The sequence below is a fragment of the Symphodus melops genome (genome assembly GCF_947650265.1).
Source record: "Symphodus melops genome assembly, chromosome: 10".
Taxonomy (NCBI): Eukaryota; Metazoa; Chordata; class Actinopteri; order Labriformes; family Labridae; genus Symphodus; species Symphodus melops.
In genome coordinates this window covers 8686635-8713833 of record NC_136700.1, presented here as the reverse complement: position 1 = coordinate 8713833, position 27199 = coordinate 8686635, and the positions used below count along the sequence as shown (strand labels likewise).

General features: G+C 39.4%; 1 protein-coding gene across 2 annotated transcripts in view; it reads left to right on the top strand.

Moving 5' to 3' along the window:
- Positions 1–2537: 2537 nt before the first annotated feature.
- esamb (endothelial cell adhesion molecule b) overlaps positions 2538–27199 on the top strand; it is a 42760-nt gene continuing 18098 nt past the window's right edge. Inside the window, exon 1 of one of the 2 annotated variants that reach the window (XM_079353760.1) lies at positions 2538–2957. In XM_079353760.1, coding sequence (XP_079209886.1) covers positions 2903–2957 — 55 coding nt within the window. In that variant the 5' untranslated portion in view covers positions 2538–2902. Of the gene's footprint in view, positions 2958–21050; positions 21106–27199 lie in introns of those variants that run through there. The other variant, XM_079353761.1, reaches the window with a different exon arrangement.

Genomic DNA, 27199 nt, shown 5'->3' with positions numbered 1-27199 from the left:
AGGTTAGAAGACTTATTACAGTGAGAGATGGAAAAGATAAGAAAGGAGGTACTAAAAAAATTAAAATCAATGGAGGGAGACAGGAAACAGGTTCCATTATGGCAACATCAATAAGTCAGAAGTTTAACAACCTGCTAGACGGTACCTCCATTGAAGCAGGTATTTCAAAATAACAACACATGCATGTCTGTTTTAATGTGTCTGAATGAAAGTTTCATGCATGTTTAAATTTAAATCTCGATGCAGGCAGAAGTGGAGAAACTGTTTTAAGGAAACACCTCAAGCTTAATAGGATGTAATAAATCCTTTATAATCCATTAAAAATACCGCGCATCGACTCACCTACATTAATATTTCACCCGACGACCCATTTATTGTGAGCCAGAATAACATTACAATGTAAAATCCCTGAGAAGCTCTTGTTCCCTTGTATAAGTGGCTGCACAGTGTGGTCCTGTGAGACTTTTACCTGTGATGTTGGAGTCTGCCCTGAATAAGACTTTGTAATATTTCTGCTAATGCATGAGGATTGAGTTGACGTTACATTTATTCAGTACTAAGTGTATTTAAGAGTTGTCCTGAGTTAACTTATTTCAATGTTCACTGACAAATAGGATGTAATATTCTCCTAACTGAAGACAAAATCACTAAAGTTTAAAGGTAGAAACTTAAGTATGTCCCTAGTTGTTGCAAGGTTCTCTTAAGCAGGAGAAAGTGCCCTGAGGCTCTTTGTTTATTTGGTTTATAAAATAATGTATCAATCTCCCAAAGGGAAACTTGATTTGACACTGTGTTATTGAGACATGCTACACACATAGGCTGAAAAACACACAATACAAAAACAGGATCCTAAGGACATGAGTGAGGGGGCTGCCCACAGTGAGCGAACGGGTGGAATCGGTGCCGGGCATATAGGCACATCAGCAGTGCTCAGGAAGCACACTGACACCTTCAGCTACCAATTTCCAGACGTGGTCCATACCAGGACTTGAGCCAGCGACCCTCCAGTTCCCAACTTTAGTCAGTTCTGACTGGGCTACTGCCGCCCAATGTAACACTTTTAAAAATTTACTTAAATAACCATCAACACAGCTGTGTAATTATTCAGTTCAATAGGACACTCTCAAGTGTGATATTGCCTTTATACAACAGTCCTACATGCATTGCATGAGAATATTACTATTTTATCTTTTTGATAATTTATTTTTCTCTTTCTACACAAGAACTTGACTGAAGTGGAAATGTTACTGAGCAACACAAACATTTTCCTGCACTTTTGGTACTTTTTTGGAGTCTGTTGACAGTCAGTTTCTTTTGTGACATGACAATGTGATTAGTAAAAGACTGTGTGCTGTTATGTTAATTCACAAATTTAAGAACCCCTTAAGTAAACATGTTGTGTAAAGTGTATGTGATGTCGATACTCTATATCCGCGCTCATGAAATGGCCAACCCACATCACTTGTTAGAACTGACTGTTTATATAAGACTAAACAAAACATGACAATCATCATAATACAACCGTTAATTTCATGATGTGATCATAAAGCATGAGTTTCCCCAAACCACTGGATGCTAGACAGAGATTGAACAAAGAAAGCACCAGCCTACTTCAAGCTAATCTTGAGTTTGACATTCAGGTTTGTTCTCTGACAGAACCTTTGAGAACATCAGAGCCATTCTGAGTCAGTTGTAACAGGCGTTATGAGTTCGCTCACTTCATATGTAGTTTTTTTTTTTTTGCTAAGGTGAAACTATTTTAAACTAGTGTGGCTTTTCAGTGTGTAGGCCTGGCAGTAAATCTATTAACAGTTTGTTTAGGGAGAAAAAACTTCAGTGTAACTTATTGAATAATTTTATGCATTTATGTTCACAATATAAAACTATACTTTCAGTAACAACACAGAAGTAGAGCAAATAAACAGAGGTACTGCAGCAGTTTAGAAGCAATGGAAGTGTCTTTGTAGAGCACGAGATGGTTTAGGCACAAGTGTGGCACAAACAGCTACTTTACATGAAAGCAAATATGACATAACCAATGAAACAAGGTTATAGTAAACATATATCTCAGCATTGGTGAGCATTTGCAACAGTATGCTGAAATTCAATCAACCTAAATTGTCAACATATTTTCGTCCATTCGGCTGCATTTCATTCAGATATTCAGTGTGTGGGGAAAAAAACATTTAACGATGAATATGTAATATAGTTTACTATGGTTTTGATTTTCACAGCAGTATGGCCTGCACTTTGAATTTCCTTGTTGTTGAAATGTGCTGTATAAACTTGCCTTACCTTGCCTTGCATAGATTGGATGTCAACCTGTATTCATTCCAAAAAATAAAATAAATAAATAATCCGTGAGCATTGTACCCAAATGCAATATGCTAGGATATTTGAAAGAGACCAATAAAGACGTTAAATCGATCTATGGGACCAGTCCGCCTTGCAAGAGTCAGAAGGGTTAATTGATGAGTTGCAGTTGAGGTTTTAATGCCAGGGGGCGACACTGAGCAGCTCAGGCAGGTGAATATACTCCCATGGTTCACTGTACTCCTACTGTGTGTGAGCTGCAGCAGGAGAAGCCACACACTCCAGCAGTTCAAGTGAAGCAGGTTGGATTCAACACAGTTAGGAAACCCTGATTTTGTTTTGTTTGTCTTTCTTTTCGCGCTTGCAATAGTTTGTAAAGTAAAGGCGCGCGGAGCCGGTGGTTCTCTCTGGGATGTCAGCCGCTGTCTGTAGGCGGGATGGGAAGAGGAGAAAGGGCTTTCTACACAGACCTTACCACGCTCGTGTCTATTAACTGCTACCTGAAGACTTCTAAGAAGCAGGCGAGGAGCGGAGAGAGTGTTTAGTGTCAACTTTGGAGAAGCACCTGTCTGCCGGTGGATGTTGCGCAATGGAGACAAAGACAAGACTTCGAGCCGTGCTGATGTTAATGTGGATCTCTCAAGGTAAGCTCATGAATGCACGAGGAGGGCATTAAGTCGCGTGCTGCCTTAAGTGGATCAAACAGGAGTTCAGTCGCAGTTTGTCAGTGTTAGAAAAGTCATAATTTAACCTTTCAAACTGCCTTTATAAGGAGAAATGTGGGTTCTCATTAAATTAAAGACAGTGCCTAAACTCTTTAACCTTTTCTACATTCAAACTTCAAAGTGGAGCCAATAAAAAAAATGCTAGAAAACAGCACATGTTCTATTTTATCTGACTTATTCGACATATGATAGCTAGTCTCTGTTCTAATGTGATACATAAATGCATTAACGTTAAAAAAATAAATTGAGAAATAAAGTAGGCTACTGTAGCTGTGTGACCTCTGATGGGGCTACGTCTGAGTTTAAGCCTTAAGATGCTTCACTCACATTCAGTTTATTAGCTATTATGAGCAGCATTGAGCTTGTCACGTGTCACTCACTCTTTTTGTTTTCCTCTACTGAAATTTGAAATTCAAAGCAGGGACAAGCATGCCGACAAATCATAAAAAATGTAATTTTCATTGCTGTGACTGCTGCTGTCTGTTTCTTTCTTTTTTTCCCCTTTTTCTGTCTTGCTCAAACCAGAGGTCCCCTTTTAGGCGCACAGCAGAGCACTTCTAGTCTTAAGAGGGCATAATGCTGCTGCATGGTTGAATGCTTTGAAATGAATGTTAAGGAAGTCCAATGTTGCCTTTTCCTCCCCTCTTTCTTTTGATGGCGATTGTCCCTTGTGAGGTTAAAAATAACATAAAGGCTACCTAAAAAAAAAAAGCATTTTTTTTTTGGTCTAGATATCCCACGCTATGGATGTGGGTCATTTCACATGATGAACAAAATGGTCTGGACCCAATTTTGTCTTTTTAATGGATATTGCATGCATGAAGTGATGCACTGACAACATTGGGCATAATCACACTTCAATAATGCCCACCATTAAACATTAGTTTTTGAACACGCTACATGGCTTTTAGTGAACAATATTTGGATATAAAAGAGACTTGTTGTCCTGTTTGTCTTGTAATCGTCACTTTGAACTGCAAACATTTCATTTGCAGCCAAAACTGAGCACTTTTCCAGCTGGATGCTAATACTCCACATAATCACAAACAAATCCATGAATCTTGACAAGATGCGTTAAATCGTATTAATTTGGCTCTTTATATCCTCGCACATTCTGCATCATTCAGACTCTACTCAAAGAAGCCCTTTAGGCTCTTCTGACTTGGCCACTCTTGTTCCTGTCAACTTTGCTGCAGCATCATTTCTTACCAGATGTTGGCTTTCCTCCAGTGTGGAAATCAAAGATTGTTACAGCTTGTGTCTTTTATGTCAGGTTTTGTTTGGTTCAAACTAGGGTTGGCTGTGGAGCAGCAGTGCAAAAAACAAAAATGTGACATTTGGATCCATCTCCAGATTACTTTTTGGATGCTAAACTGACTGAGAAAGTATGCACGTTTGTCCCTCAACAATGTGAAAGGCTGGCTTAAAATATGCTTTTTTTAGGAGGCTTCTGCATGGAAACCAATGTGGCATGACATGTGCTCTCCTTTGATTTGGTGTGTCTGCTAAACGGGATGAAACAAATGAATGAATTTGGTTTGCGGCTCACCGACGAGGAGCTTCAGCCGCTTTCTTTTCCTCTGAACGAACAGATCTCTTAATTTGTGTGATGGATTTCTTCTCACATAGCTGCCGCTAAGCTTCTCAAAGAAAAGAATCCCAATCCTGCCTGTCAGAAACTTTACAATTAGGAAATCGAGAAGCAGCAGCACAGAACTGCAAACTGCTGTTGATGAAACAGAGCAGCTCATTGACTTCACATGAGAGGAGCTGTATAGCTAATTGGCTACTGATACATCTTTGGATACTTCATCTTTTATTATCTGGGACAGAATTGAACATTTTCTGGAGTTTTATTACAACTGACAGCAATAAATCATGTTGTATCTGTATCATCCAGTAGGTCTGTGCTGTGACACCTTCCTGTCGTTCATCAGATAGCTCAAACTGGCCTGAGGATGAGGAAAAGGTGACTTTGCTCCTTGCAGTCTCGGTGCACGCTCAGGTTAACATCCAGCCCTCTTGTAAAAATGCCTTCCATTTTGGCGGGGCTATTAATATATTGTCAGATTCTAAGATGATTGTGTTCAGTGACAGCTGGTTTGTAATGAGATGGGGGCCCTCTTGGCTCTGGTGTAAGCTTATGTTTGTGAGCCAGCTATGTCCCCTTCCACAGAATAACTCAGAGCTTAGGGTAATTCTGATTCACTGATTAACTAAACAAGAAATCAGTCTGTCAGAGTTCACCATTAAAACAGAAAAAGCATTTCCAGGGTGCTAAATGAAAATTAACAATTCGGGCAGCGTTTCCCTTTGGCAGCTTTCGGCTTTATCATAGAGTGAGAGAGCGAATCTCAGTCACTGAGACATCTGAAAAGAGATGCGTCAAAAAACTCATAATTTCAGAAAAAGTAAATAGTAGCAGTAATAGTAAAATTTTAGCAATTTTGCATTTCTAATTTAAAAAAATGTGCGAGGGTGGGTTCAATACTGTTGTTTTGGAAGTGACGTATGACAACCTTATCTCAAGCTGCGTCTGGTGTCAGTTTGCTCTGTCTTTGTAAAATTGGTCCATTTATTGCCGCAGAACATTGAGTTAACGTTGTTAACAGTTTGAAACAAGACTGTGACGTTTCTTTCCCAAAGTCTTGGATCATGTAATGGGAACCAGGAATTGTGCTCTCTCAGTGATGTACAGGGCCGTAGCTGATCTGTGATCTGATTGGTTACAAATCACCTCCAACGGTTGGGACGGCATGTGAACCGTTGATGATTGAAAAACGTCACCATTGCAGTATAAAATACAGTGAAACTACCACGGCTTATGTAGAGACATATTCCCCTCATATCAATCCACAGTTGTGTTGAAAAGAGACAAAAACAGTGCGTGTTGTGTTTCATTCTAAAGTGCAAAAAGTGGTTGATGGTGCATAATAAGTCACACACGAAGCGGCATGTTCAATCACAATCTATCAGGGATGCTTGTGAGTGATGACTCAGTTCTCTACTACATCGTTTTAATTTGAAGTATTAAGCACCTTGGTGTCCCTCTAAGATGTAATGATTATGGAAGTAGGGTGATGGAAAAAAAAACTGTGACAGTGTTTTGGTATTGTGCCAAGAGGAAGCCATGTGACAAAAGCAATACAGGGAGCATGGCAAGAAACTCGTAGTTCATCACCCTGGTGTGTCAGTGATGAGTGTCGAGGGTACAAGATGGCTCAACAACACCATCTTACTGGCCATTTACACAGAATTCGACAAGGCTAAATCTATTACCAGAATCTATTGGGATGTCTTCCACTGCAGACACGAGGACATACTCCTGCCTGGAAAACAAAGGGTTTAAAAAAAAAATGATTAAATTGCTAGAATCACGCGGTAAAATCCCCCAGTGCCCATCCCCTTTCAGGAGAAGTGTAATGTGTTCATGAAAGGATGAGATCAAGATTTTTTTTTTTAAATTCAAATATTGACATTAGGCACAGGTGATTCGATTATTCTATTAGACAATTCAGCATGACAATATATTATCAATATTTTTCCCTGTCCTTATTCTTCAGCTATCGATCCCACAAGCGAAGACATGTTGCAAATACATGATAGAAATCCACTTTTACCGTTGCTCTTCGGATGGCAGGGAAACCCTTTAAAATGGTTACACCACTATAAAACACAGCTCATTATCAAACAGCTCTCCATTATGTGGAAGACAACAGCGTCACTACAGGTTTAAATACTGAGGGCCAAACGATGATCTTACCCCCTGATATTTTAGACACTGAAAAGGTTTAACGATTTGTAAGGAAGTGAAATCTTCAAAAGGAAAAATCAGAAAAACAGAACGAGGTACCTCCACTCCTGTAGTGTTTCCTGTAGCGCTTTATAGTTAAGGTGGCTGCCCCAACAACACGCGCCCTAACAACTGCTGGAGAAAAAAAAAAGAATTCATCCTCCTGCACCTCTGTGTGATGTTCAAACGTGACGTTTCATCTCCCCGTGTCTGTAATTATCATGCACGTATCAACTGGGGGTTTGATGGTGTAATATAAGGTAAGGTAATAAGAAATGTATCGTCAGTTACGTAACAGCCCGCTCTCGTCTGCAGCTGCAAACTTTGACAAAGAAGCTCCGTTCGGTTCAAAAACTGTGAAGTCTCTGATGGGGGGTAAAAAATACTATTGAAATGATGAAGCTTGTCATATAACAGTCAGTATCACTCCATTTTTTTAAACGATTTTTTTAAATAAAAAAGGGAGTTCAGATTTATCTAACTGCTTACTGCTATTATTTGTTGTTTTATAGTATTTATTTAGTGCCCATGTTACTCATGTGAATACACGTTAAAGTATTTATTTTGGGCAAGACTTGCCAACACCACTGAAGAAAGAGGGCAAGTCCTGGGAGAAAACAAGCTTTACTCCAGCGGCTGATGATCCTCTCACATTGTGGAAAAGCCATGAATGAAAATACCGTCACTTTGGCATGATGGATAGAAGCTCTGTGGCTGCTGTGTTTGTTCTCCTCAGTTTCCAGCGAGATGGAGTTCTATGCAGACGGGGAAAGTGACTGCAAAGAGGCTTACCCCCTCCCCAAACAATGTGGACATCTTTATGGAGAGAGAGAACGCTGGTCTACTTGGAACGCTCCGTCTGCTGTGCTTTCTTCCTTATTTTTACATTTTCTGGTGATGAGGACACACAGTTATTCCTTGACGACACATTATACAAGGAGTTATTAAATTATGAGTCGTGTTACAGTATTTTAACTGGCCTGAGAAGGCAAGTGGAAGGTCTGGAGTCTTGGGGGCCAAGGAATAACGAATGAAATAAAGGAACAGATCTGGATCTCACAAACACAGAAACAGTGTGAAATCTGATATACCTGTGGAAGTAGATCAGACATGTAGCAGTTGTGCCAGCATTGACTTTTACTTAGTTCAAGTAAATGTGTTCTGTCTTCTTCAAAAGACGAGGTAAAAATAGAAATAAAAAGTTTATAGAAATGTATTTAGCTTTGTTGTGTTTTAAAGGAATCAAGTTCGTTACGTTTTTAAAAAAAGCAAACTACATTTATGTCTTAGAAATGGTGCGGCTCCGCTCTCCACCTACAGGCTAACAAGCTGAAAAAGCAAACACATGAGCCATCACTCTTTCTTGTCAGTTGCCCAATCAGCTGCTGTAAAAACAAACTGACGCCGAACATCCAATGAATGAGTCACTTTATTGAACCAAGTTCGTCTTCTGTGACTCAAACCGGTGATTTGTCACCAGTTTGGTGAACAGTTACATTTGTTAGCTGATGCCTACCTCAGTGTGGGTGTTTGACGAGGGTCGGCTAATTGACCACAGTCAGTGTTCTACAGTATGGTATGCATAAATGGAGGAACCCCGTCGAGAGAACACACACTGATTGGAGGCAGAAAGAGACCGTGTTACCTAAAAGACTCTCTCATGTAAAACTAGGTCAAATTAATTGGCTCACGTTGGACACACAATAAAGAGGACAGTGGTTTTTTCATGTCTCTGGACACCCACCAGCTGCCGCGTCTTTTAAACTTATCTGCGTTCAGTGTTGGTTTTCGTGGTCAGGTGCTGATTGGAGCTTTGCGTGTCATCTGACGCTGATGTGACTTTGAGGCAGGCGATCAAAACAATACGCGCTGGCTGAACTTTAAAGGATTTGCGGCTGTGCTAACACGGACAGTGCTGAGGACGGTCTTTCTCATCCCCCCCCCCCCCATTACTACAACACAAAAAGTCATTTATTTCAACCTTTTCAAACCGTCAGCAGCTTGTGTTTTTTTTTTCTTGTCTCCCTCCTGCTTTAAAGGTAATGTAATTATATCCTAGACCTGAACATTTCAGCTGATGCACATTAAATAAATGTTTCCCCCACTTCACACAGAAAAATATAGCACACGTTGTTCACCATTTTGTCCGCCAAAACTAATCAGCATTTCTCCCGCTGAACGTCTCACTTTGATGTTTTGAACTTGCCGTTTGCTATCCGCAGCACACTTTAACAATCCAATAACACTAGTCGTCATGCTTATTCTGGGAGGAATAATTCAGAATATGTAAAGCTCTGACTCTAAGTAAAAGAAGCGTCATCAACTCAAGTCGTGTACATAGAATGGTTTCTTAAAGCTCTGTTTGTCAGTAAACACAACTTACACATCAAGAAAACAGCGGATTTTAAAGGAGAGATACCGACAGTGATGCATGAAGCGTGATTCATTAGAGAGTGCGTACCTCAAATTCATTCTTGTTAGCTCTTTGGTTTCTAAATGGACGTATTCTGTAGGGCTGCATGATTCTTGCTTAAATTTAAATCATGCTTTTTCCTCCATTGAGAATTGTGATCACTTTTCAATTCTATGAATGAATAACAAATAAATCAAAAAGATCAGAAATAGGGGCTACTCGAGCGGTCTTTAAATGTACCCGTGTATGTAGCGTCTGCTGTATGAGCAGGGAGCTCTCACACTATCTCGTTGCTGCCTTTTTCACTGAAATGTGCAGCTAAGTTAGAAAAAAAAAATTTACACTTTAGGGTAATAACTAAGCACATGAGTGGAATGGTATTTACTGTATCCTACATCCATCTGTCTCCTAGCTTTACCCAATTACCCTTTAGAGGGTCTCTGGGTGGCTGGATTGGGCGAGAGCCGGGGTGCAGACTGGACAGGTCTCCAGTCAGTCACAGGGTGGACACATAGAGACAGACGACCTTATTATGCTCACATTCACGCCTACAGGCAATTAAGAGCCACCTGTTAACTTATGCGTGGGAGGAAACCGGAAGCATCCGTGCAGGAGAGGCAGCGTCCGCAGTATTCAACTGAAATGTGTAGAGGAGCAGACGCTGTGTGTTTTGTGCAAATGGTATGTTGAATTGTCACCTCTTGATGTCATATTCTGTCTCCATGCAGCTAATGATTGTGAACACCGGTGACCTGTCCGCTTTGTCCACCGTGGAGACAAGACCATCAGGACACATTTCTGTCTTCCCACTCAGCCAATTAGAGTGCTCTTTCTGCTCCTTATACGTACAGTACCTATACAGCCTCTGAATCACAGACGTTCTGTAAAGCATCCAAATGAGCGGCGTCGCATTTGCGCTCCGCCTCGGTTCCCCTGCTGATCCTAGACCATAAATGATGCATCTCAGAGTGTGTCATTTCCACCCTAAGCGTAGGCGAGGGTCGTGATCATTTGGACCAGGTGCACCCTGGGAAAATGGCGCGCACACACACACTAATGAGGAACAATCCCTCTTTAAATGAGAGCTTCTGCTGTGGGTTTTCGAAAACCAGCGTGTGAACTTCAGAGGCGAAGAATTCAGACACACAAACGCAGCATCACGGCGTCATCGATTCCAGTGGTATTTGATTTGCCATGAGGCATTTATGTGGAGGTCAGAGACAAAGGAATCCTGTCTGCTGTTCGTGGCTCGAGACAGCAGCGTTAACTTGCTGAAATTAATTTTCAAGTTTTTTTTTCTGCAATTCATCACGATTACTCCGACCTTCTAAGTGAAGCGCTGCGTCAAAAGTGTGACTGCAAGAGGTTTTTAACTCTCCGCTCTCGCTGTTTCATCAGCATTTTAAAATGTTTGCTTTTATCCCAGAAAAGAAGATTGATTTTAAAGGGTAAAATGCGTGAAAACTGCTGGTCTGTGAAAAAAAAAAAAAGGGGGGGGAGAAAAAAAATCCTTTATTCTTGTGACTTTGTAGTTCAGGTAGGAACTGGGCTGTCTGGAGGCAGCAGATGAGTTTTGCACTAAGACGCTGGAAGATTATAGCGCTGCCTCTCTCTCTTAGCAAAGCAATAAGGGATGGACTTTTTTCTCGTTCCTGTGGTGTCATAAGGCTGGATGGGTTTTCTGCCGTGCTGAACTGGTGATAGGTTAGTTTTGAAATGGTGGGTGATGGCCCTGCGAAAAGGGTAAAAATGTGTGGTGTGTTTTTTTGAGGCAGGGTGATGTCACGTGAGCAGCGGGAGGGGATTAGTATTCATTGAGGAGTGAGAGGCATCCCTGCTCCTTTCTCCTGTTGCTCGAGCGTCTCACCAGATGGAGGGGAGGGTTTGTGCAGCCAGATTAATGCTATCATCTGAGGTGTAACCTGGCCTTACAGTCTTCAGGCGTGGTTATGGGAGGCTAAAGAAGGTCCTTCATGTCAATCCTGCCGTTGAAGCAACTCATTCTGACAGGCTGCAGTTATTCCTCCTTACAGATTAAAACTGCATTACCCTGTAATGTTACTCTCATGTAGTGCACTCCTCAAGGAAAGCTTGCCTTTTTATTTCTTTACGTAACAGAGACAGCTAAAAAAGACGGATTTATTTACAGTAGGGTTTTCTAACAGCATCCCAAAGGTGCTCTAATATTATATCAAAATCACCCCGGCAGTCTCTGCCTTCGCTCTGACTGAAACATCAAATCTCAAAGTCCTTGAGATATTCATTCAGCCGTCGTTCCTGTTCCTGTGTCCCAGTCTATCATTTTATCATCTGAATCACAACAAAGCCAACGGGCGTGTGAAATACTGTAAGATTTGCATACAAACTAACATTTGAGACACACTAGTTTATTTAAAAACCTTTATCATTGTAATGACTGACAGTGACTGAGTTGCCATGAAATTTGTGAGACAGAATTCCCCCCCCAAAAAGATTATAATGTAAAGGTTCCAGTTATCCATGCTTTACATCCCCAGCTTACCATGTGCAGCATGTTACACCAAATCCTTTGATATTGGTCTTTGTCGTTTCCATAAATCCCCCCCGCTTTGTTTTACATTCCTCAAGTGTTTAGAACGACTGTGACATCAATTTAGTTTGTGGATCAAATGTACTCCACGTTCAGTGCCTGTGGTTGTGCTGCAATTAGAATTCAAACCTCTGGGGTGTTGACCCCCAAAATAGAAATAACCTACTAAGCAGAATACGAGACCAGGCTGTATTTTATAATCTCAGGGATCCGTCAAACCTCAGAGTAATTGGCTCTTTGACTGAGGACTGAGAATTGAAGGCAGCCAGAGTAATGACCCTACCGTCACTGGATGTGACGCTCTGGTCTGTAAGCCTCCACACATGTCATTAGTATGACCAGGGAGGTTTAGGAAGAGAAATTCTCACACAGAAACATCACTAACATTAGCCTTTCTGCACACACTGCATTTCTGTCCAGGTGGAAGTGGAATTACCGGAGTTATTGTTTTTTTAAATATATATATACACACACACACACACACACAGTTCTGGATAAATATCTCCTGTCGCTTTTTCACAGGCACACAATGAAAATTCACCACGTAGTGTTTTTGTCTCAGACATTTACACTCAGAAATTGATGTCAAAACTTAATTCACACAAAGACTTCTGAGCAAGCGCTCGAACGTCAAACAATTAGGTTTAAAAAAAAAAAAAAGGATTTGCATTTTGCATCAAAGTGACTTTTTCTAGATGGAGCTTCAGTTTCCGTATGATATGAAATTCATTTAAAGTAAGCACTTTCCAAGTATTTACTCCTGGTAATGTCATTACTGGGCATTCAGACCCTGAATGTCAACTTGATGCCCTCGAGTTGAGGTGTGTTTAAGATGAGGCGGCTGCTGGGTGGAGCATGCCAGGAGTAGCAGGAAGCTCTTTACCAGCACATGCAACACACATAATATGAGCTGAAGCAGTTCATGCTGCCACTTTTCTGTTGTGTGACGCAAACAGAAAAACCCCCCGCCAACTTATCATTGCCCACAACTAATTTACAATACAAGTCTGTCACCTTCAGTGGCCAGAGCTGATCGCTTTAAATGCAGAGTTCGTGTCTCACCTGCTTTTAAAATACAGACATAGAGGAGATGCTGCTGCTGCTGTCACATACCCAGGCAGGATGCTGAGCTCTGTTCATTTTAAGGGAGAAGATTGTTTAAGTTAAGGACAGCTCAAGACGGGGAACTTGTGTTTATTTCAGAGTTCCACTGAGCTGGTCAAGCAAACTAAACATAGCTTTAAAATAGTTCAAATGGTTTATGACATACAGTAAGCCACATGTTTATTTGTCCTGTTTAGGATAAAACATGACACTCCTCCTGCTCTCTCTACAAAAATCTAAATACTGAATGAATGGGGAATAAAAGGTTTTTGAAAGTGTTTTTTTAAATGTCTGCAGTAATGCAGTTTTTTCCAATAACACCATTATATCTAGTTTGTTATTGTTTTTATTAGCACATTGAGTTCCTATCTGAAGGAAATGTGCTTCAATAACGTTTTATTTAATTATCCACAACAAAAACCATGGACTTGGGGTACACAGAAACTTGCAGCAGTTTGCTTTAACAATCACAGCTCTGTTTTGCTGAGCTCATCAGTTTCTTTAATGAGACAGTGCAGAGCATATTTACAACTGCTGACCCCATGGCATAGATTCATATAAGGTCAATGCATACAATAGGGGTTTTTTTTCCCACTCAACATTGTGCCATTTTTTGCAACATCAACTGAAACAGCAAAAGCTGATTGACTCAGTTTCAGTCAATCAGCCGTAAGTCGTAAAAGTAGTGAAAAAATAAATAAATTAAAAAAAATTTAAAAAAATCACATCATATAGTTTTTGACAACCCGGTTTTTGAATATGCTTCATATGATTGTTTTCTTATTTGTATCTTTCTCAGCAAAGTGGTAGTCAGGCAGTCATGCATTAAGTTACAAAAAGCAGGGTCCATACAGTGGGTTGAACATTATAGTTTTTTTTTCAGTGGGGGAATTTTATCATTTCTATTTCCAGCCCAGAGGTTGGTTGGTTCTCTAAATTGATCCGGCGAACACAGCAGCTTCTTAGAAACCTGCTCACACCTGATAAGCACAGTAACCATGGCACCTGTACCGGCACAGCTTGACATCCAATATGCTTCATTTCAGACAAGAAGAGGAAGTCATAAACTTTCTCCGTTATCTAGTCCAACTCTAAAATGTAGATTTGATGCGAAAACTCGAGACATTATAACATTAAGACATTCTATCTTCAGAGAATAGTGAGGAAACTAAATAGAGTTTCAGTGGTTTTTAATGCAATTAACCAATGCAAATGCGAGGTTTTGTCAGACTGGGATTTCTTTATTTTAGAGTTAAGTTGGTTCAGAAATCTGCCAAATTAAAGTCAGGGTTCCTTGTTGAAAAGGTCCGAGATGCTGATTTTGATTTGAGTTTTTCGTTGTTGTTTTTTGATCCAATAAGAACTGTGAGAGCGGCATGGGAGGTGTGTGAGGTTATGTTTAATTCCAAACGTGTAGTTTATATTTGTAAGGGCCCGCAGCTATCAGAGATAAGATCTCCATCACATAAAATGAGATTCAAGCTGTAGGGACCTGACCTTGATAGCTGCCAAGTTACCTTCAAATAAAATGAACTAACTACAGGATCAGAATCCCCACCAGAACTGCGTACAAAAATGTGTAGAATTAAGAAAAATGTGCTAAAACAAGAAATCGATGATGCTGTCCGGAACCGACTCGGAGCAGTTCACTAGCACATGACTATCTAAAATAACCGCTTGCTTTGCCGGGATAACTGAGAAAGGAGGCATCAATCGTCCATCAGACAATGATAGACGATGATTGCCTCTGGGTTCCAATATTGTATTTGAGTAAAAGTATCTCTGCCGTCTAGACAACATGAAAGTGAAACGCTTGATTAAAATGAGTTTTCGAGTACAAGGCAGAGGTCGTCTGCTTTCAAGAGTTTTTAAAGAGTCTCGTCAGCTGCTTCATTTAACTAAACCACAGAGATGTATTATCATTCAGTTGACTTCAAAAATAACACTTTACTATTACTAGTGCTCCATTTGCATATAACAGTTTGTGATGAATCAAGGCTCCAGACAAAACATCTGCTGGTTTTGTACCATTTAAGGAAGTATTCAATAATTAATCTGGTCTCCTCCGCTCTGAAACGAGCTGATTACTGGAAAGGAAAACTAAGAAAGGACATCCATCGTGCTGGAGTTCGCACCAAAAATCCGTGGCGATTACTGCTGTGCTTCGATCTTCAAATCAGTGCACTCTAATGATGACATATTTAAAATGTGATAATTAGTGTAACTGCAACAGTGACAGACATCACAGAGCTGCATTATCTGCAAAGGTAAACCAAAATATCACAAATTGTACTTTTTTTTAAATCTTTTTTTTTATTATTATTTTCTACCACGATGCGTTTGTGTTTCTGCCTCTTCTCTGTTAAGTGGATGTGATGAGGGGACAGCAGCAGTTTACCAATACTTAGATCTAATTGGTTGAGAGAGATGCAGCCCTTGAAAATGGTTTGTGCCCTCGGGTGCACGCTTCTCTTCCTAGAAAACTGGAAAGGGCTTGAAAATAAAGGTTAGGCAGGCTGTTTCACCAATTTGGTGTTCCGTGACACAAAGCCAAACGCTGATTATTTGTATGTGTCTGACATCCAAATGGACATGGCGGCGTTGCTGGTCACAGAAACATTGTTACGGATAAATGGGAAGTTGGATGGCTTTTTTTATTAACGCAAAACTCCTGATATCTGGAAGAATATACTGAGGTTAGGTATTAGATTTTTTTTTTTTCTGGTATAAAGACGGGCATTTCATTTCCCAACTAAGTCCTCAAAAATGGAATGGTTGTCAAGAAAAGTGCCCATTTCACCCTTTGGAAGAATAAACCTGAAGATGCTTCATTTGCAGGTAAACGCTCGACGGGCTTTCGTGTGAGAATAAAGAGACGTAACGTTGAAATAAAAACACAAAATATTTTAAAAAATGCTTACACCTTCCATTTAAATTACATTTGAATGATTACTTGTTTTAGTGGACTATTATTTGATACTTGTAAAAAGCATAGATTGAATTCAAATGAATCATTAGCCGACACATTATGGTGCGGACTCAAGGTGTTAAGATGGGTTATATTATCCAAGACGAGAACAGTAGTCACTATGTCTCCTAAGGCACAGTCTCTTGATTGAAAATAATTACCAACCAGACATAAGACATGCTGTGAAAAGACATGAAGGCCATAGTCAATGCCAGGTTTGTCTCTCTACAATAGTGCGATTGTCCTTCGAGTCAAAAGACAGTAGTCATATTATGATGTTGTTCTTGTGTGCGACTTTTGTCTACCCCTCCTCTTCCCTCCCTTGCTAAAGCCAGCTTTGGCTGATAATAAGATTAGAGCACACAGAGGCAGCTTAGCGACCTGGCCTAAGACACGGTGGCGGTTTATTCGGGAGGCGGCTGCAGATACACATGATTGGGGAAAGGAGCAGAGAGTGGGTGTGTGGCTGCCCCAGGTCAAAGGGCATCAGGAGCCATTTAGCCACTGTGCAAACGTGTCGCTCGAATCCCCGTGTGCCAGGTGTTTATGGCCACTTAAAGGTTTTAACACCTACACACACAAACAATACACGCAGAACTGAATGACATGTTTTATTTTGTTTGTTTCACACAAAGACTCTGTTTACCTCTCAATCCATAACCGCCTCCTCTACAAGCAGCACAACTTTCACCTCCATCATTGTCCTCATCCATCCAAAGTAATCAATGATCTGCTGAATGGTGGGAACATTGAAGGCTTAACCCTTTTCTTGCTGATTTTCAACATGACTCCTACCAGAAGCACATATGTAATGAACATTAGACACATGTAATGTGATTATTATCTAACCCTCTAACTTTGGCTTTATACATTCTGTTCACATATTTTTCACTAGTTGTTGTATTATATAAAATGTCGCCCCTAAAGTTGTGTTTTGTAACGTGCACACATGGACTTTAAAAGCATGACAATATACCTAGAACAGCCCCAAGAAGTCTACTTCCTTTCATTTGTACGGTCACTAAACAGACATAAATGAAACTATTACTGCTGATTTGAAATGAGACAAATGTGAATCTGATTCACATTTTGGTCATGTGAGATTATTGTCTGCAGAGATAATTAGTTGGATTAATTTTCCCTTTTTAATAATTCATCTACTCATGTTACAGTCCTTCTATAGGACCTCTTCAGTTCAGTTTCAATCTGATAAATGTAAAACTGGTAACCAATAAAGGTTTGGTGATCACCCAAGTATATTATCAACGCTTCAAGGTGTCATAAAGTACGGTTTGACTGATTCAACATGCTCACAGTAAAAGTATTAGCTTGTCAGTAGTCTCCTGTCTGTAGGTTTATTCTAACCTGTGAATAAATACAAACCGTGTACACTAAACATTCTCTTGGTTTTGGATGATAACACTTTAAATCTGTCTAGTTTCCCTCCATGTAAACTGGGTTAAGTACAGTCCCCAACATTGAGTTCATCACTGTCAATAGCACAATGGCTTCCAGACAGTACGTCCTGAAGGCAAACACTGCCTGTTACAAATTGTAGCTCTGTTTCCTTTGTACAGACATCATGGCAGAGAATAAAAGACCAACGAGGACAAAAACAAACAGTGTTAAGAAGCAACAGCAACAACAACAAAAAGAGTGAGCGAACAAGAGGCCAGATGGGAGTAAATCTCTGACTGGCTTTTAGGTGATTGACTAAAGTGAATTGCAGAGGCACCAAGTTGCAAAAAAAAAAAAAAAAAAAAAAATTCTGTAGCTTCAGGGCAGACAAAAAAAAAGCACTTTGAAAACAACACCCAGGGCACTAAAGGAACAGGACAGTGTTTTATACAAAGCTACAGGTTAATAATGTTAAAACAAAGAAACTTTTTTTGCAGCACGAGATCATCAAAACTGTGAAACCTACTACACTGTTCAAGTCAAATTACAGATTTCAGATGGTACCAAACATGTAATAAAGTTCGATAACAAGCTCTGTGATATTTCAGATTAACTGTACATTACCAGTAGGATCAACTGAACAGACTGAATCTTAAACTGACTGTAATGAAAAGCCACTTGTGGAGTCTGTCGTCATTAAGACACCAGCTTTTTCTCTTTCGGCATATTGTGGAGAAAAGTAAAGTAGCTGGAGAGGATTACAACACAATAAATCTCTCTCATAATGTCTTTGACCGTTACACAGGGACAGCACACGGTCAGTCTCAGGGGAACAACTGTTCTCCGTCTAATCCCCGACCAGGAGGAGCACTTTTACAAAAGCGGAGTTTATAATGCATTCAGGGGCAGACCCTCGAGAGGCCTTAAAAGCCTCTCTCACTTAATCTGTCATGTCAGAGTGTGGGAGCCATCGAATCCTTTTACACTTTGATATAATCCATGTTGATAACGTAGCTCGCACCTGGCCTAAATTACTGCTGCTCTCTTTTGCAGATTGCAAGTAGTATCCTTCAATGAGTGGGCATGTGTTTACTGCACAGGAAGCTTTTTCATTCACTTTTTATTTTTCGATAGAGAAAGACTGAGTAAAGTCTCTATAGCTGTATTAGGAATTAATTAATGTCTCTACTCTGTGTGTTTATAAGTGTATTTGTTGTTCTTGGGGATCTGTCAGTTGTTATACAATAAAAGAGAAAACATATTTGACGCGATCACTCAATTGTCCCTGGCTCACTCACTGCTCACCTGCTGATAATGCCAAATAAACGTTTTCTTCACATCTCTGTTTTTTTTTGTTTTTTTAAAAACGGTTTGATCTTCAGGCGAGATGACGAGACTTTGTCTGGAAGTTCTCTGATAATATTGTTTGTCAGGCAGACCTTCCAGAACTGAAATACTCATTTTACAGTCACGTACTGTATGCATAGCAAAATGAAGTGCAGATTACGAGAGGTTTTTTTAGATGAATCGAAGTGATGTTTGGCATTTCAAAAGATTGAGAGATTCAACAATAAAGCTATCTTAAAAGGCCACGTTACTGCCCTGAAACTCAGGCTTAACTGCATCTTTTTGCATCATTTAGGGACCAAGGTCATCAGTATATGACCGTAGTGGAGAGCTTTTACGGGAGAGGGAAAATCAGAGACCTCACTCCGGCAATACAGTATACATTTGTTTGCTTTATTTGATGGATTTGGTCACAGGCTGTTTGAACCCTAATGTTCTCCATTTCAGTCTTATAAAACCAAGAAGTGACCATATTTGGAACAGAGGTTTAACACGACTGCTATCAATCAGTACCACTAAAATGATTATCACAATATTAAATTTTAACAGTTTTGAAAATTAAAAATGTAACACGTTGAAATGCAGAAATGCTTTGAAAAATAAACTACTATAGCAGCCTTTGGCAGTAAAGGTAAATTAAATTATTTAGAATTCTGGACTAGCACCTGTAAATTCTTAAGTGTAGCACCTAACCTAAGCCTTGAATTTGCATTAAAAATAATAATTAAGGTCTCTAGATTAATCCCGTATATTAACGCATTACACTGTCAGGTCTATTTAATACACGTTTCTATTCTTCGGTCCTGATTGATTGATGTTGCCATGCTAGCAACTTGTCAGACACAAAGAAAGCTAAACCCTATACACGCTACTTGAATCTCATAAGCAGAAGCTTAAAAACATGGCACAGATACCATAACTAACTATTTCATCAACTATGTTTGTCTCTGTATTCGTTTTTTTACAATTTCTAGAAATATGAATGCTTTTAGTCCTCGTTGGAAGTTTTACTTATTTACTTAACTGATGGTCCAATTTTCCTTACAGATCCTTTTCAGAGCAACTGATAAAGTAAGATAATGTGATGCGTTTTGAAAACAAGACCTAAGGATGTGAACATTTGAAACTGTTATAAAACTCCAATTGAGTGAAACAGCAGGCAGCTTTTTACAGTGTATTGAGTTTGGTGACTGTCCTTCAACCACAGGGCACAAGAGTTAGCCTCTGGGCCGAGGACGTGCAAAACGTCTTTTAAGTCAACACTGAATCTTCAGCAGCTGTGGGGCTTCTCTCCTGTTACTGACCCTGCACTTAGACCTCGCTGTAAAAAGAAAATTTCTCTGCAGGGATCAATAAAGTGTCACATTAGACCGTTAATGCACAGCAGGGAAGTACAGCAATAGTGAAATTACCTGTACAAATTACCACGCCACATTAATCATGCCTGTGGTTTGCAAGCTGCAGAAAAAAAAAGAAAAAAAAACGACGACGACAACTCTCTCCTCTCAGCGGTGAAATGTCACACATGAACCGTGCCGGCTACTAGAACGGAAACTGCTGCAGAGGCATCGAGCTGTGCAGAGCAGCGATAACTGCAGCTCCCAATCTGCACGGCTCATGGACCTAACTGATTTTTCAACAACTGAAGTGCAATGTAGCAGCATCTTTTTGAATGTATTTGAAAACAACGTACACAGTTTTTGCAAGTTTTTTAACAACCATTTATGTAGAGACATAAAAAAATCCATAGCCCTGACAGCTGAAGTTCATGTGGTTTTAAAATAGTGATAAAAAAGAATAGCAATTAGATTTAAACTTTAAATTCCTCCAACATATTTTCCTACATCACTGTACCAGGTGTTTGCTCTTAAGGCATGTGTCCAGTGTTAAACCAGTTTTTTTCTAGTTCATTTGTGGTTGTGTGTGTGTGTGTGTGTGTGTGTACAATTTGCCGTTGTGCTGAAATAAGTGAACTGCAACATTCATTTGGGTGAAATGGGGACAGAAGTAGAGTAACTCCTAAAGGGTCAATTCACCAAATTGCACTCACTTTAATAGAAAGTCACTCTGGATAATCCAAAGATAAAACTTTCAACTGGGGAAAAAAAATAGAATCCACACAGTGAGTTCTTTAAAATGTATCCAATGACACATTGATGTTTGGGTTGACATGTAAAGATTTACATTATGTTAGATTGTATTTAACTCCATAAACAAAATTACCAACTGCTTGATTTTAGAGCCCAACCGATTAGGTCTTGCAGCCGATAATATCCGCCAATATTGGCGTTGTCAAATGGCTATCTGTATTGGCTAATTTTATTGAAATATGCATATTAAAGTACTAGATTTATGCACCAGTCAATTTTGAATTGAGTTTCATTGTATTCAACTAGCAATTCTCTTTCATCGGCAGAGTGCGCTATATGGATTACAACAAGTATTATCACTCTCCAGTGTTAAGCAGTGATGCAGGTACAACTCTCCAGTTGATTGACCATCTTGTCTTCATTATATTTCTTTTCACAAGTGTTCGATAACATGCATTTTTAGTGATATACACAATAAATGTGTATATCTATATCTATCGTTTTTCTCAGATCGAAGGTAGAACCAACAAAGTTTAGGTTTTTAAAAAAAATCCTGAATATGGGTATAGTGTTGGACCCAAAAGTCCCATATGTCCAAAATTTGTAACGTTATGAAATATTTGTGTAAACCACTGCAACTGAATTTTCTCGTGTCTTATAAGCCCATGAGGGTCTCATGGGCTAATTCATTCAATTAATCTTGATTAATTTGACACTGTTTAATATTATGTGTTGAATATTTCTAAACATCAACAAGTTAAACCTACACTATTCACATGTCCGGATGTTATCAGGCAAAATCAGAAAGACAAAGAAAGAAAGATGCTGGGAGGATTTCGTTTGTAAGTTGGGAATGATTCTTTTTTTACACATTTGTCTTGAAATCCTAAAACAACATAAAAACACTAAAAGCGTCCCAGAGTTATAGATGATGCACCATTAAACCAGACGTACTCTTTTTGTCTGTTGTGCTCTAAACATCTGAATCTGTCTTTTAAAATGCTCCTGAAAACTGGGAGTACCTTTAATACACCCTTACAGGAATGTGCAGAAAAAGTGAGCTCAGCTGGAAGACATACTGGGCCACAGTATTTCCTGTGGTCTTTACAGGATTCAAGCTGCCACTTTCACCTTTGTCCAGGCCCCTATAGCTGTACTCTTGTTAGACATGCTGGTGGGTGGACAATGGGCTCACCTCAGCTCTTTGACAAGTGTCAGATGTGTTAGAAATAAGAGACAAGCAACAAGAGGCCAGCAAAGTTGCACTGACCCTCACTGTTCAACATCTGAGCGCTGACTCTCCTTCATGAGGTGATTTCATCACAGATTCACATTCATGAATGTTTTTTCTGACTATTTTCCAAACATGTTTTTCATCCTAAAGTCTTTTTTTCTTTTGGTAATACTGTAGTTCTAGAGATGTCAAATGATGTCATGATCTATTTTATATAAGCGCTGATTAATGTCTTTCATGTCCTAAGTACATGTTAATACGACTTGCTATAATTAGGATTTTGAAATATTGATTTCACCTATGTAATCGTTTCTGCACCAGGTATTGTTAATTATTAATCACCTCATTTCTGGGTTTAAGGTAAAGATAGAGGCAGAGATGTGAGGTGAACGGAACATGTCTTTCAATTTTCCAATTGCATTTTGGTGGATTAAAAAAAGAAAAACCTACTTGATGTCAGAATTAAAAGGACATTTTCTTCGGCATATGAAAAAAAAAGGTTTCTTTTTTGTGTTTTGGTGGCTTCAGAAGGTGTTAATCTTCACTGTGCTTATATTAACCATATTTGTAAAGTGCTAAACACTCGCAGATGTTGTGACAAATTCTTCAGCTTGAGGGTCTTTAAACTCATTTTATAGGGCTTGAAGCCCAAAATTATAAAACTTTTTAATAATTAATAATAATAATTAAAATAAATTTTTTTGGTGCTTTTAACTGAATTAACTTTTTTTATAGTAAACTAATTGCTCAGCCAAAAACAGCATAGTTAGCCACTGGTTAGCATAGTGTAGCAAGTAGACGCTAAAGAGACGGACACATCCCTCAGGGGTTTGTGTAGACCAAAGAGGAGAACAAACAAATACAGTTCTCATGTGATCCACATGATTTTAGATTAACTCTAATGACGCTCCACTCCACTGGAAGTTTGCTAACAAAACCAGGTTCAAGGATTTGTTTTCATTTTCTGGAAGAAGTAGCCATGCAGATTTGTTTTAGATGTGTTTTCCTCGCCTTGAAACAAATAGCTCGATCCATGAAAAGAACCTGCAGCTGAATCACATCGATTTGGTTCCTCAAAGTCAGTTTTATGGATTGGTTTTCACTTTGTAAAATCTATACCTGGGCAGTGGGAGTAGTTCTGGTTGTGGGAGCTGTTGATATTCTCTGTTTGATTTCACACCAGAAAGAGCTCGCTTTAAACTCAGAGTACCTGTAGGAAGTTAAATTTAGACTTTCTCTTTCTTTTTAATTTCATGGCCAACTGAGACATGAAGCAAATATTGGACACAGATTTGCTCTGTGAGAGCAAATAAACATTACTTTATTTGCTTCATATTTAGCTTTAGCTAGAAGCTTATAGCAAGCTTAGCACAATCAAGGGATGCACTAATTCATCGCTTTAACAACGCTGTTAGCCAATATTGGCACTGTTGACAGACATCGGTCCATTGGCAATAATGTGGCTTGAGCTGCGTCGCATCAATTTAATGCTGGCATCTAGTACACCTAACTGCTGATTCACAGAGGAGCTTTTATAATGGGTAGAGGGAGTCACCTGTTGGACAAACTCTGACCTGTTTTCTTGGTCATTCATTGAAGATAAAAGTTGGCATTGTGTCTTAATCCAAAAGAAGTCATGGAGAAAACAGCAATCAGCTTCAATGTTATTTTAAAAACCAATAACAGCCCTGATTTTCGTAACTGTTGTATCTCTACAACAAACCTGTCATACTCCAGAATGCTTTTGTTTGTACATCTTTGTACTGATGAAATTAGCAGAAACACACACAGATAAACTACAGATGAACACAAATGTAAAGTTTCTCCCTTCACAATTCCTCGTACCATTAACTCTCCCATGATGAACTTTGGGAGGCATCTGATGTTGTTTACAGATTAGAAACCCCATCCTGTAATTCCTCTCTAAGCTGAGAAGCTTGGTAGAAATCTGAAATCAGATCACTCAACCTTCTAATTACGTTCTCACTGCATTAAGCCCTCCCCGTGTCCCCAAAGCGGTTTAAGTGGCAAGGCAAGTTTGTGGGGGGCTCCACCCTGGACTTGTGCCGCTGTGGCCATGTTAGCCCTGGCTGTCAGTCTTTCAGCACAGCTCGCCTCATGCAGGGTAACACGTGACAGATCTGGGAGATAAAACAGCCAACCCCTCGCCCTGCTGCCACACTAATGGTTTATAAATATCTTCTTCAAAGATGAAGACGGTGTTTGGATTGGGAGGTGGTTATGGGTCTGTGTTGTGCAACATCGCAGACCCATATTAGCTCTCCGTTTGCCTTTCATTCCCTGCCGCTGGGACACAGGAGTTGGCTGCAAGGGCATCGGGGGACAGTTTGATAGACAGCTGGAACCCAAAAGGCCACTGGTTTCCACTAGTTCAAGTCAAACTAACACAACGAAACCACAAGAAAAACATCAACTACTTGTTGTTTCACTGATTCACAGTCAAACTGCAGCTTTTTTTTCTGGAGAGATTGCATTAATACCCATGTGTACAGATGTAAACCTTTCCCCTGCTTACATAATTCACAAAAGTTCGCCACAATGAGAGTCTTTGTTTACCCACATAAACACCTATATCCCCTGTGTGCGAGTTATTTGCATGTGATCAAAGCCTCAGCCCAGCACGCTCTCCTTTTCCCTCGCTCTCTATAGAAATGTGTTTCTGCGTTTTTCCATTCGCCTGTCTTGTGTTTTGTTCAGCACCGAGGGCGTTGTGGTTAAACGTGTTGAATGTCAGAGCTGTAAGAAGACTTGCCAGGCATTCAGTGTAAACACAAGCATGCATGCCTCTGCTGGAAGTAAACATTGTAAGGAGAGTGGCAGGACAAATGGAGAGTTTGTGCAAAGGGGCAAAAGGTGGTTGAACCTTGGTGGGTTCACATACATGACATATACAACTGGGTATTAAATGGGTTATTAATGGCTGTATACATATTCATTGAGATGTAATGTTCAGGAAATGAAGGTTTGAAATAGATTCTGCCATGATAAATAACTTGGGCCTCTAGACATCATTGAGCCTGACAATATATACATCATCAACTGTTCCTCGAGGCGAGCCTCATTTATCAGCTTTTTGTGTTGGCAGAAATGATGAAGGGTTAACATGGTGCTGCTTTTCCAAAGACAGAGAGGAAATTAAAAGTCATGGGGACTGTTTTTTATTGCTTTGTGTTTCTGTTTGCTCTCATGAAGAAGGTCATTGTACCAAGGGTAACAAGATCAATAGTTTTATATTAAGAATGGATCACTTGGATGTGGGACTTTGTGGCTTATTGTGTATTTATTTTCTACAGAGAACTACGTTGTCATTTGGATTCATTCTTACTCCATTATTGATGTTTTGTAGCAGCAGAGGCATCAGAGGAAAAAATAAAGTTTTGATTCATTGTTAAAGAGATGTTTGTTTCTCAAGGGTTTAACTTGACGGAAACAGAGCTAAAGGAAGTCAGGTTACCTGATACTGTACAGTACCTCCATCAGAGGACCAGAAAGGGACGACTTTATAAGAATGGTATTTTTACGCACGCAGAGTTGTCAGATTGTGTAACTGAGCATATACTTGCAAACATCTTCCCTTTACTTTATTATGATATTCGTATACCTCTTTTATTATTAATCTGTCATTTTATATTTTAACTTTGTACTTGCATCTTGACACTTTATTCTTTTGTTGACACTTTATCTGGTTACATTTTTGGTATCACTGAACTTTTGTTTATTTACTGCTCTGTGTGCCTATGAATTGCCCCCCTGGGGACAAATACAGTTTTTTAAATCTAATTGAATTAAATATGTACTGAAGCCCTAATTGAATAAGGAACCAAACATTTATTTAGTCCATTTGTTGTTTTTAATTAATTATTTATTATGTAATTATTATATAATTTATATTAACTCTGGGGATATCACGTGTCCCCAGATGAGGAAAAAAACACAGGAACATATTTTTACATCACGTCACACCTCGATTAGTGTTTTTCCCAAAGACACATCGGACATGTGACTGCAGGAACTGGGGATCGAACCCAGGGGAGCTGCTTGTCAAGAGGCAAGGCAGGCAATTGCTTGGGGCCCCAGGCCCCTGGGTCTGACAGAGTTTAACCCACAACAGTGGCTCAAAATGTGCTAAGTTTTCAATGACAGTAAGAAACCCCCCTAAGGTGGCCCCATCTAACAGCACTCTCTCTGGGTTCACTGTGAAGTGCATTATTGCTGTGAAAACCGGAGTTTGACATGAAAGTTCTTCACATCTGTGTTTAAAAAATAATGCTTATGTATAAAATCTCTCTAAAGTTTTTTTTCTTCTGTATTTTCTGTTGTCAGATCATTGATGACATAATGGTGATGAATGCTGGTTGGAGGGCCCCCTTGTGAATTTTTGCCGAAGGCCCCAACAGACTCTTAAATCGCCACTGAACCCTTGAACTTCCTGTTGAGAGACAATGATCCTAACCACTGAGCCACAGCCGCCCCTAAAGTGATCAATTATATTGGAAAAAAACATTTTTTATAATCCCAAGACAATGACATACATAACAAAAAACAAATACCACACATTATCGCAAAAATAAATAAACTTTATGGATGCATAGGCTTCTTAGGACTTAGGACTATAATCATGTGATACTTTCTATTATTTGGATTTCATAATGTGCTGCCCCGGAGTGGACACAAAGAGGAATGGTTCAGTTGGCATGTACAAAGAAACTTTTTTTCTTGATCAACCCTTTTAGTGCTCAAACACAGTACATTTGAATTTTTTTTTTCTAAACTCTTTTGATGAACTCTAGAAATGTATTTATTTATTTTTTTGCACAAAACAGAGGCTGGGAACTTTGCCCTCCATTACTTACTTATAAAAAATATTTGGAAAAACTCTAAATGGCCATCATGAACAGGACAACAATTTGAGGCAATTGGCTGTTGTTTTTACCTTCAGTAAACTTGATTCATTTCTGGTTAAAGCTGCAACGTTCTTGTCATGACTTGATTGTTTCAATTGCTGGGACCTTTAGGTGTGACTGTAAGAATCAGCATTGTGTGCGGGTGAGTTTTTATGCATGTGATTGTAAGTTTGCAGTGAGAAAAAAATAGAATGGTTCTGATGGTTTGGGGCCATTTGTGTGAGGAGAATCAATTTGAACACAATCAAAAGTTAAGAGGGATTAAAAGGGACTGTGATGAGATAGCACACTCCAAATGGTTTAAAATAGCTGCTAAGATT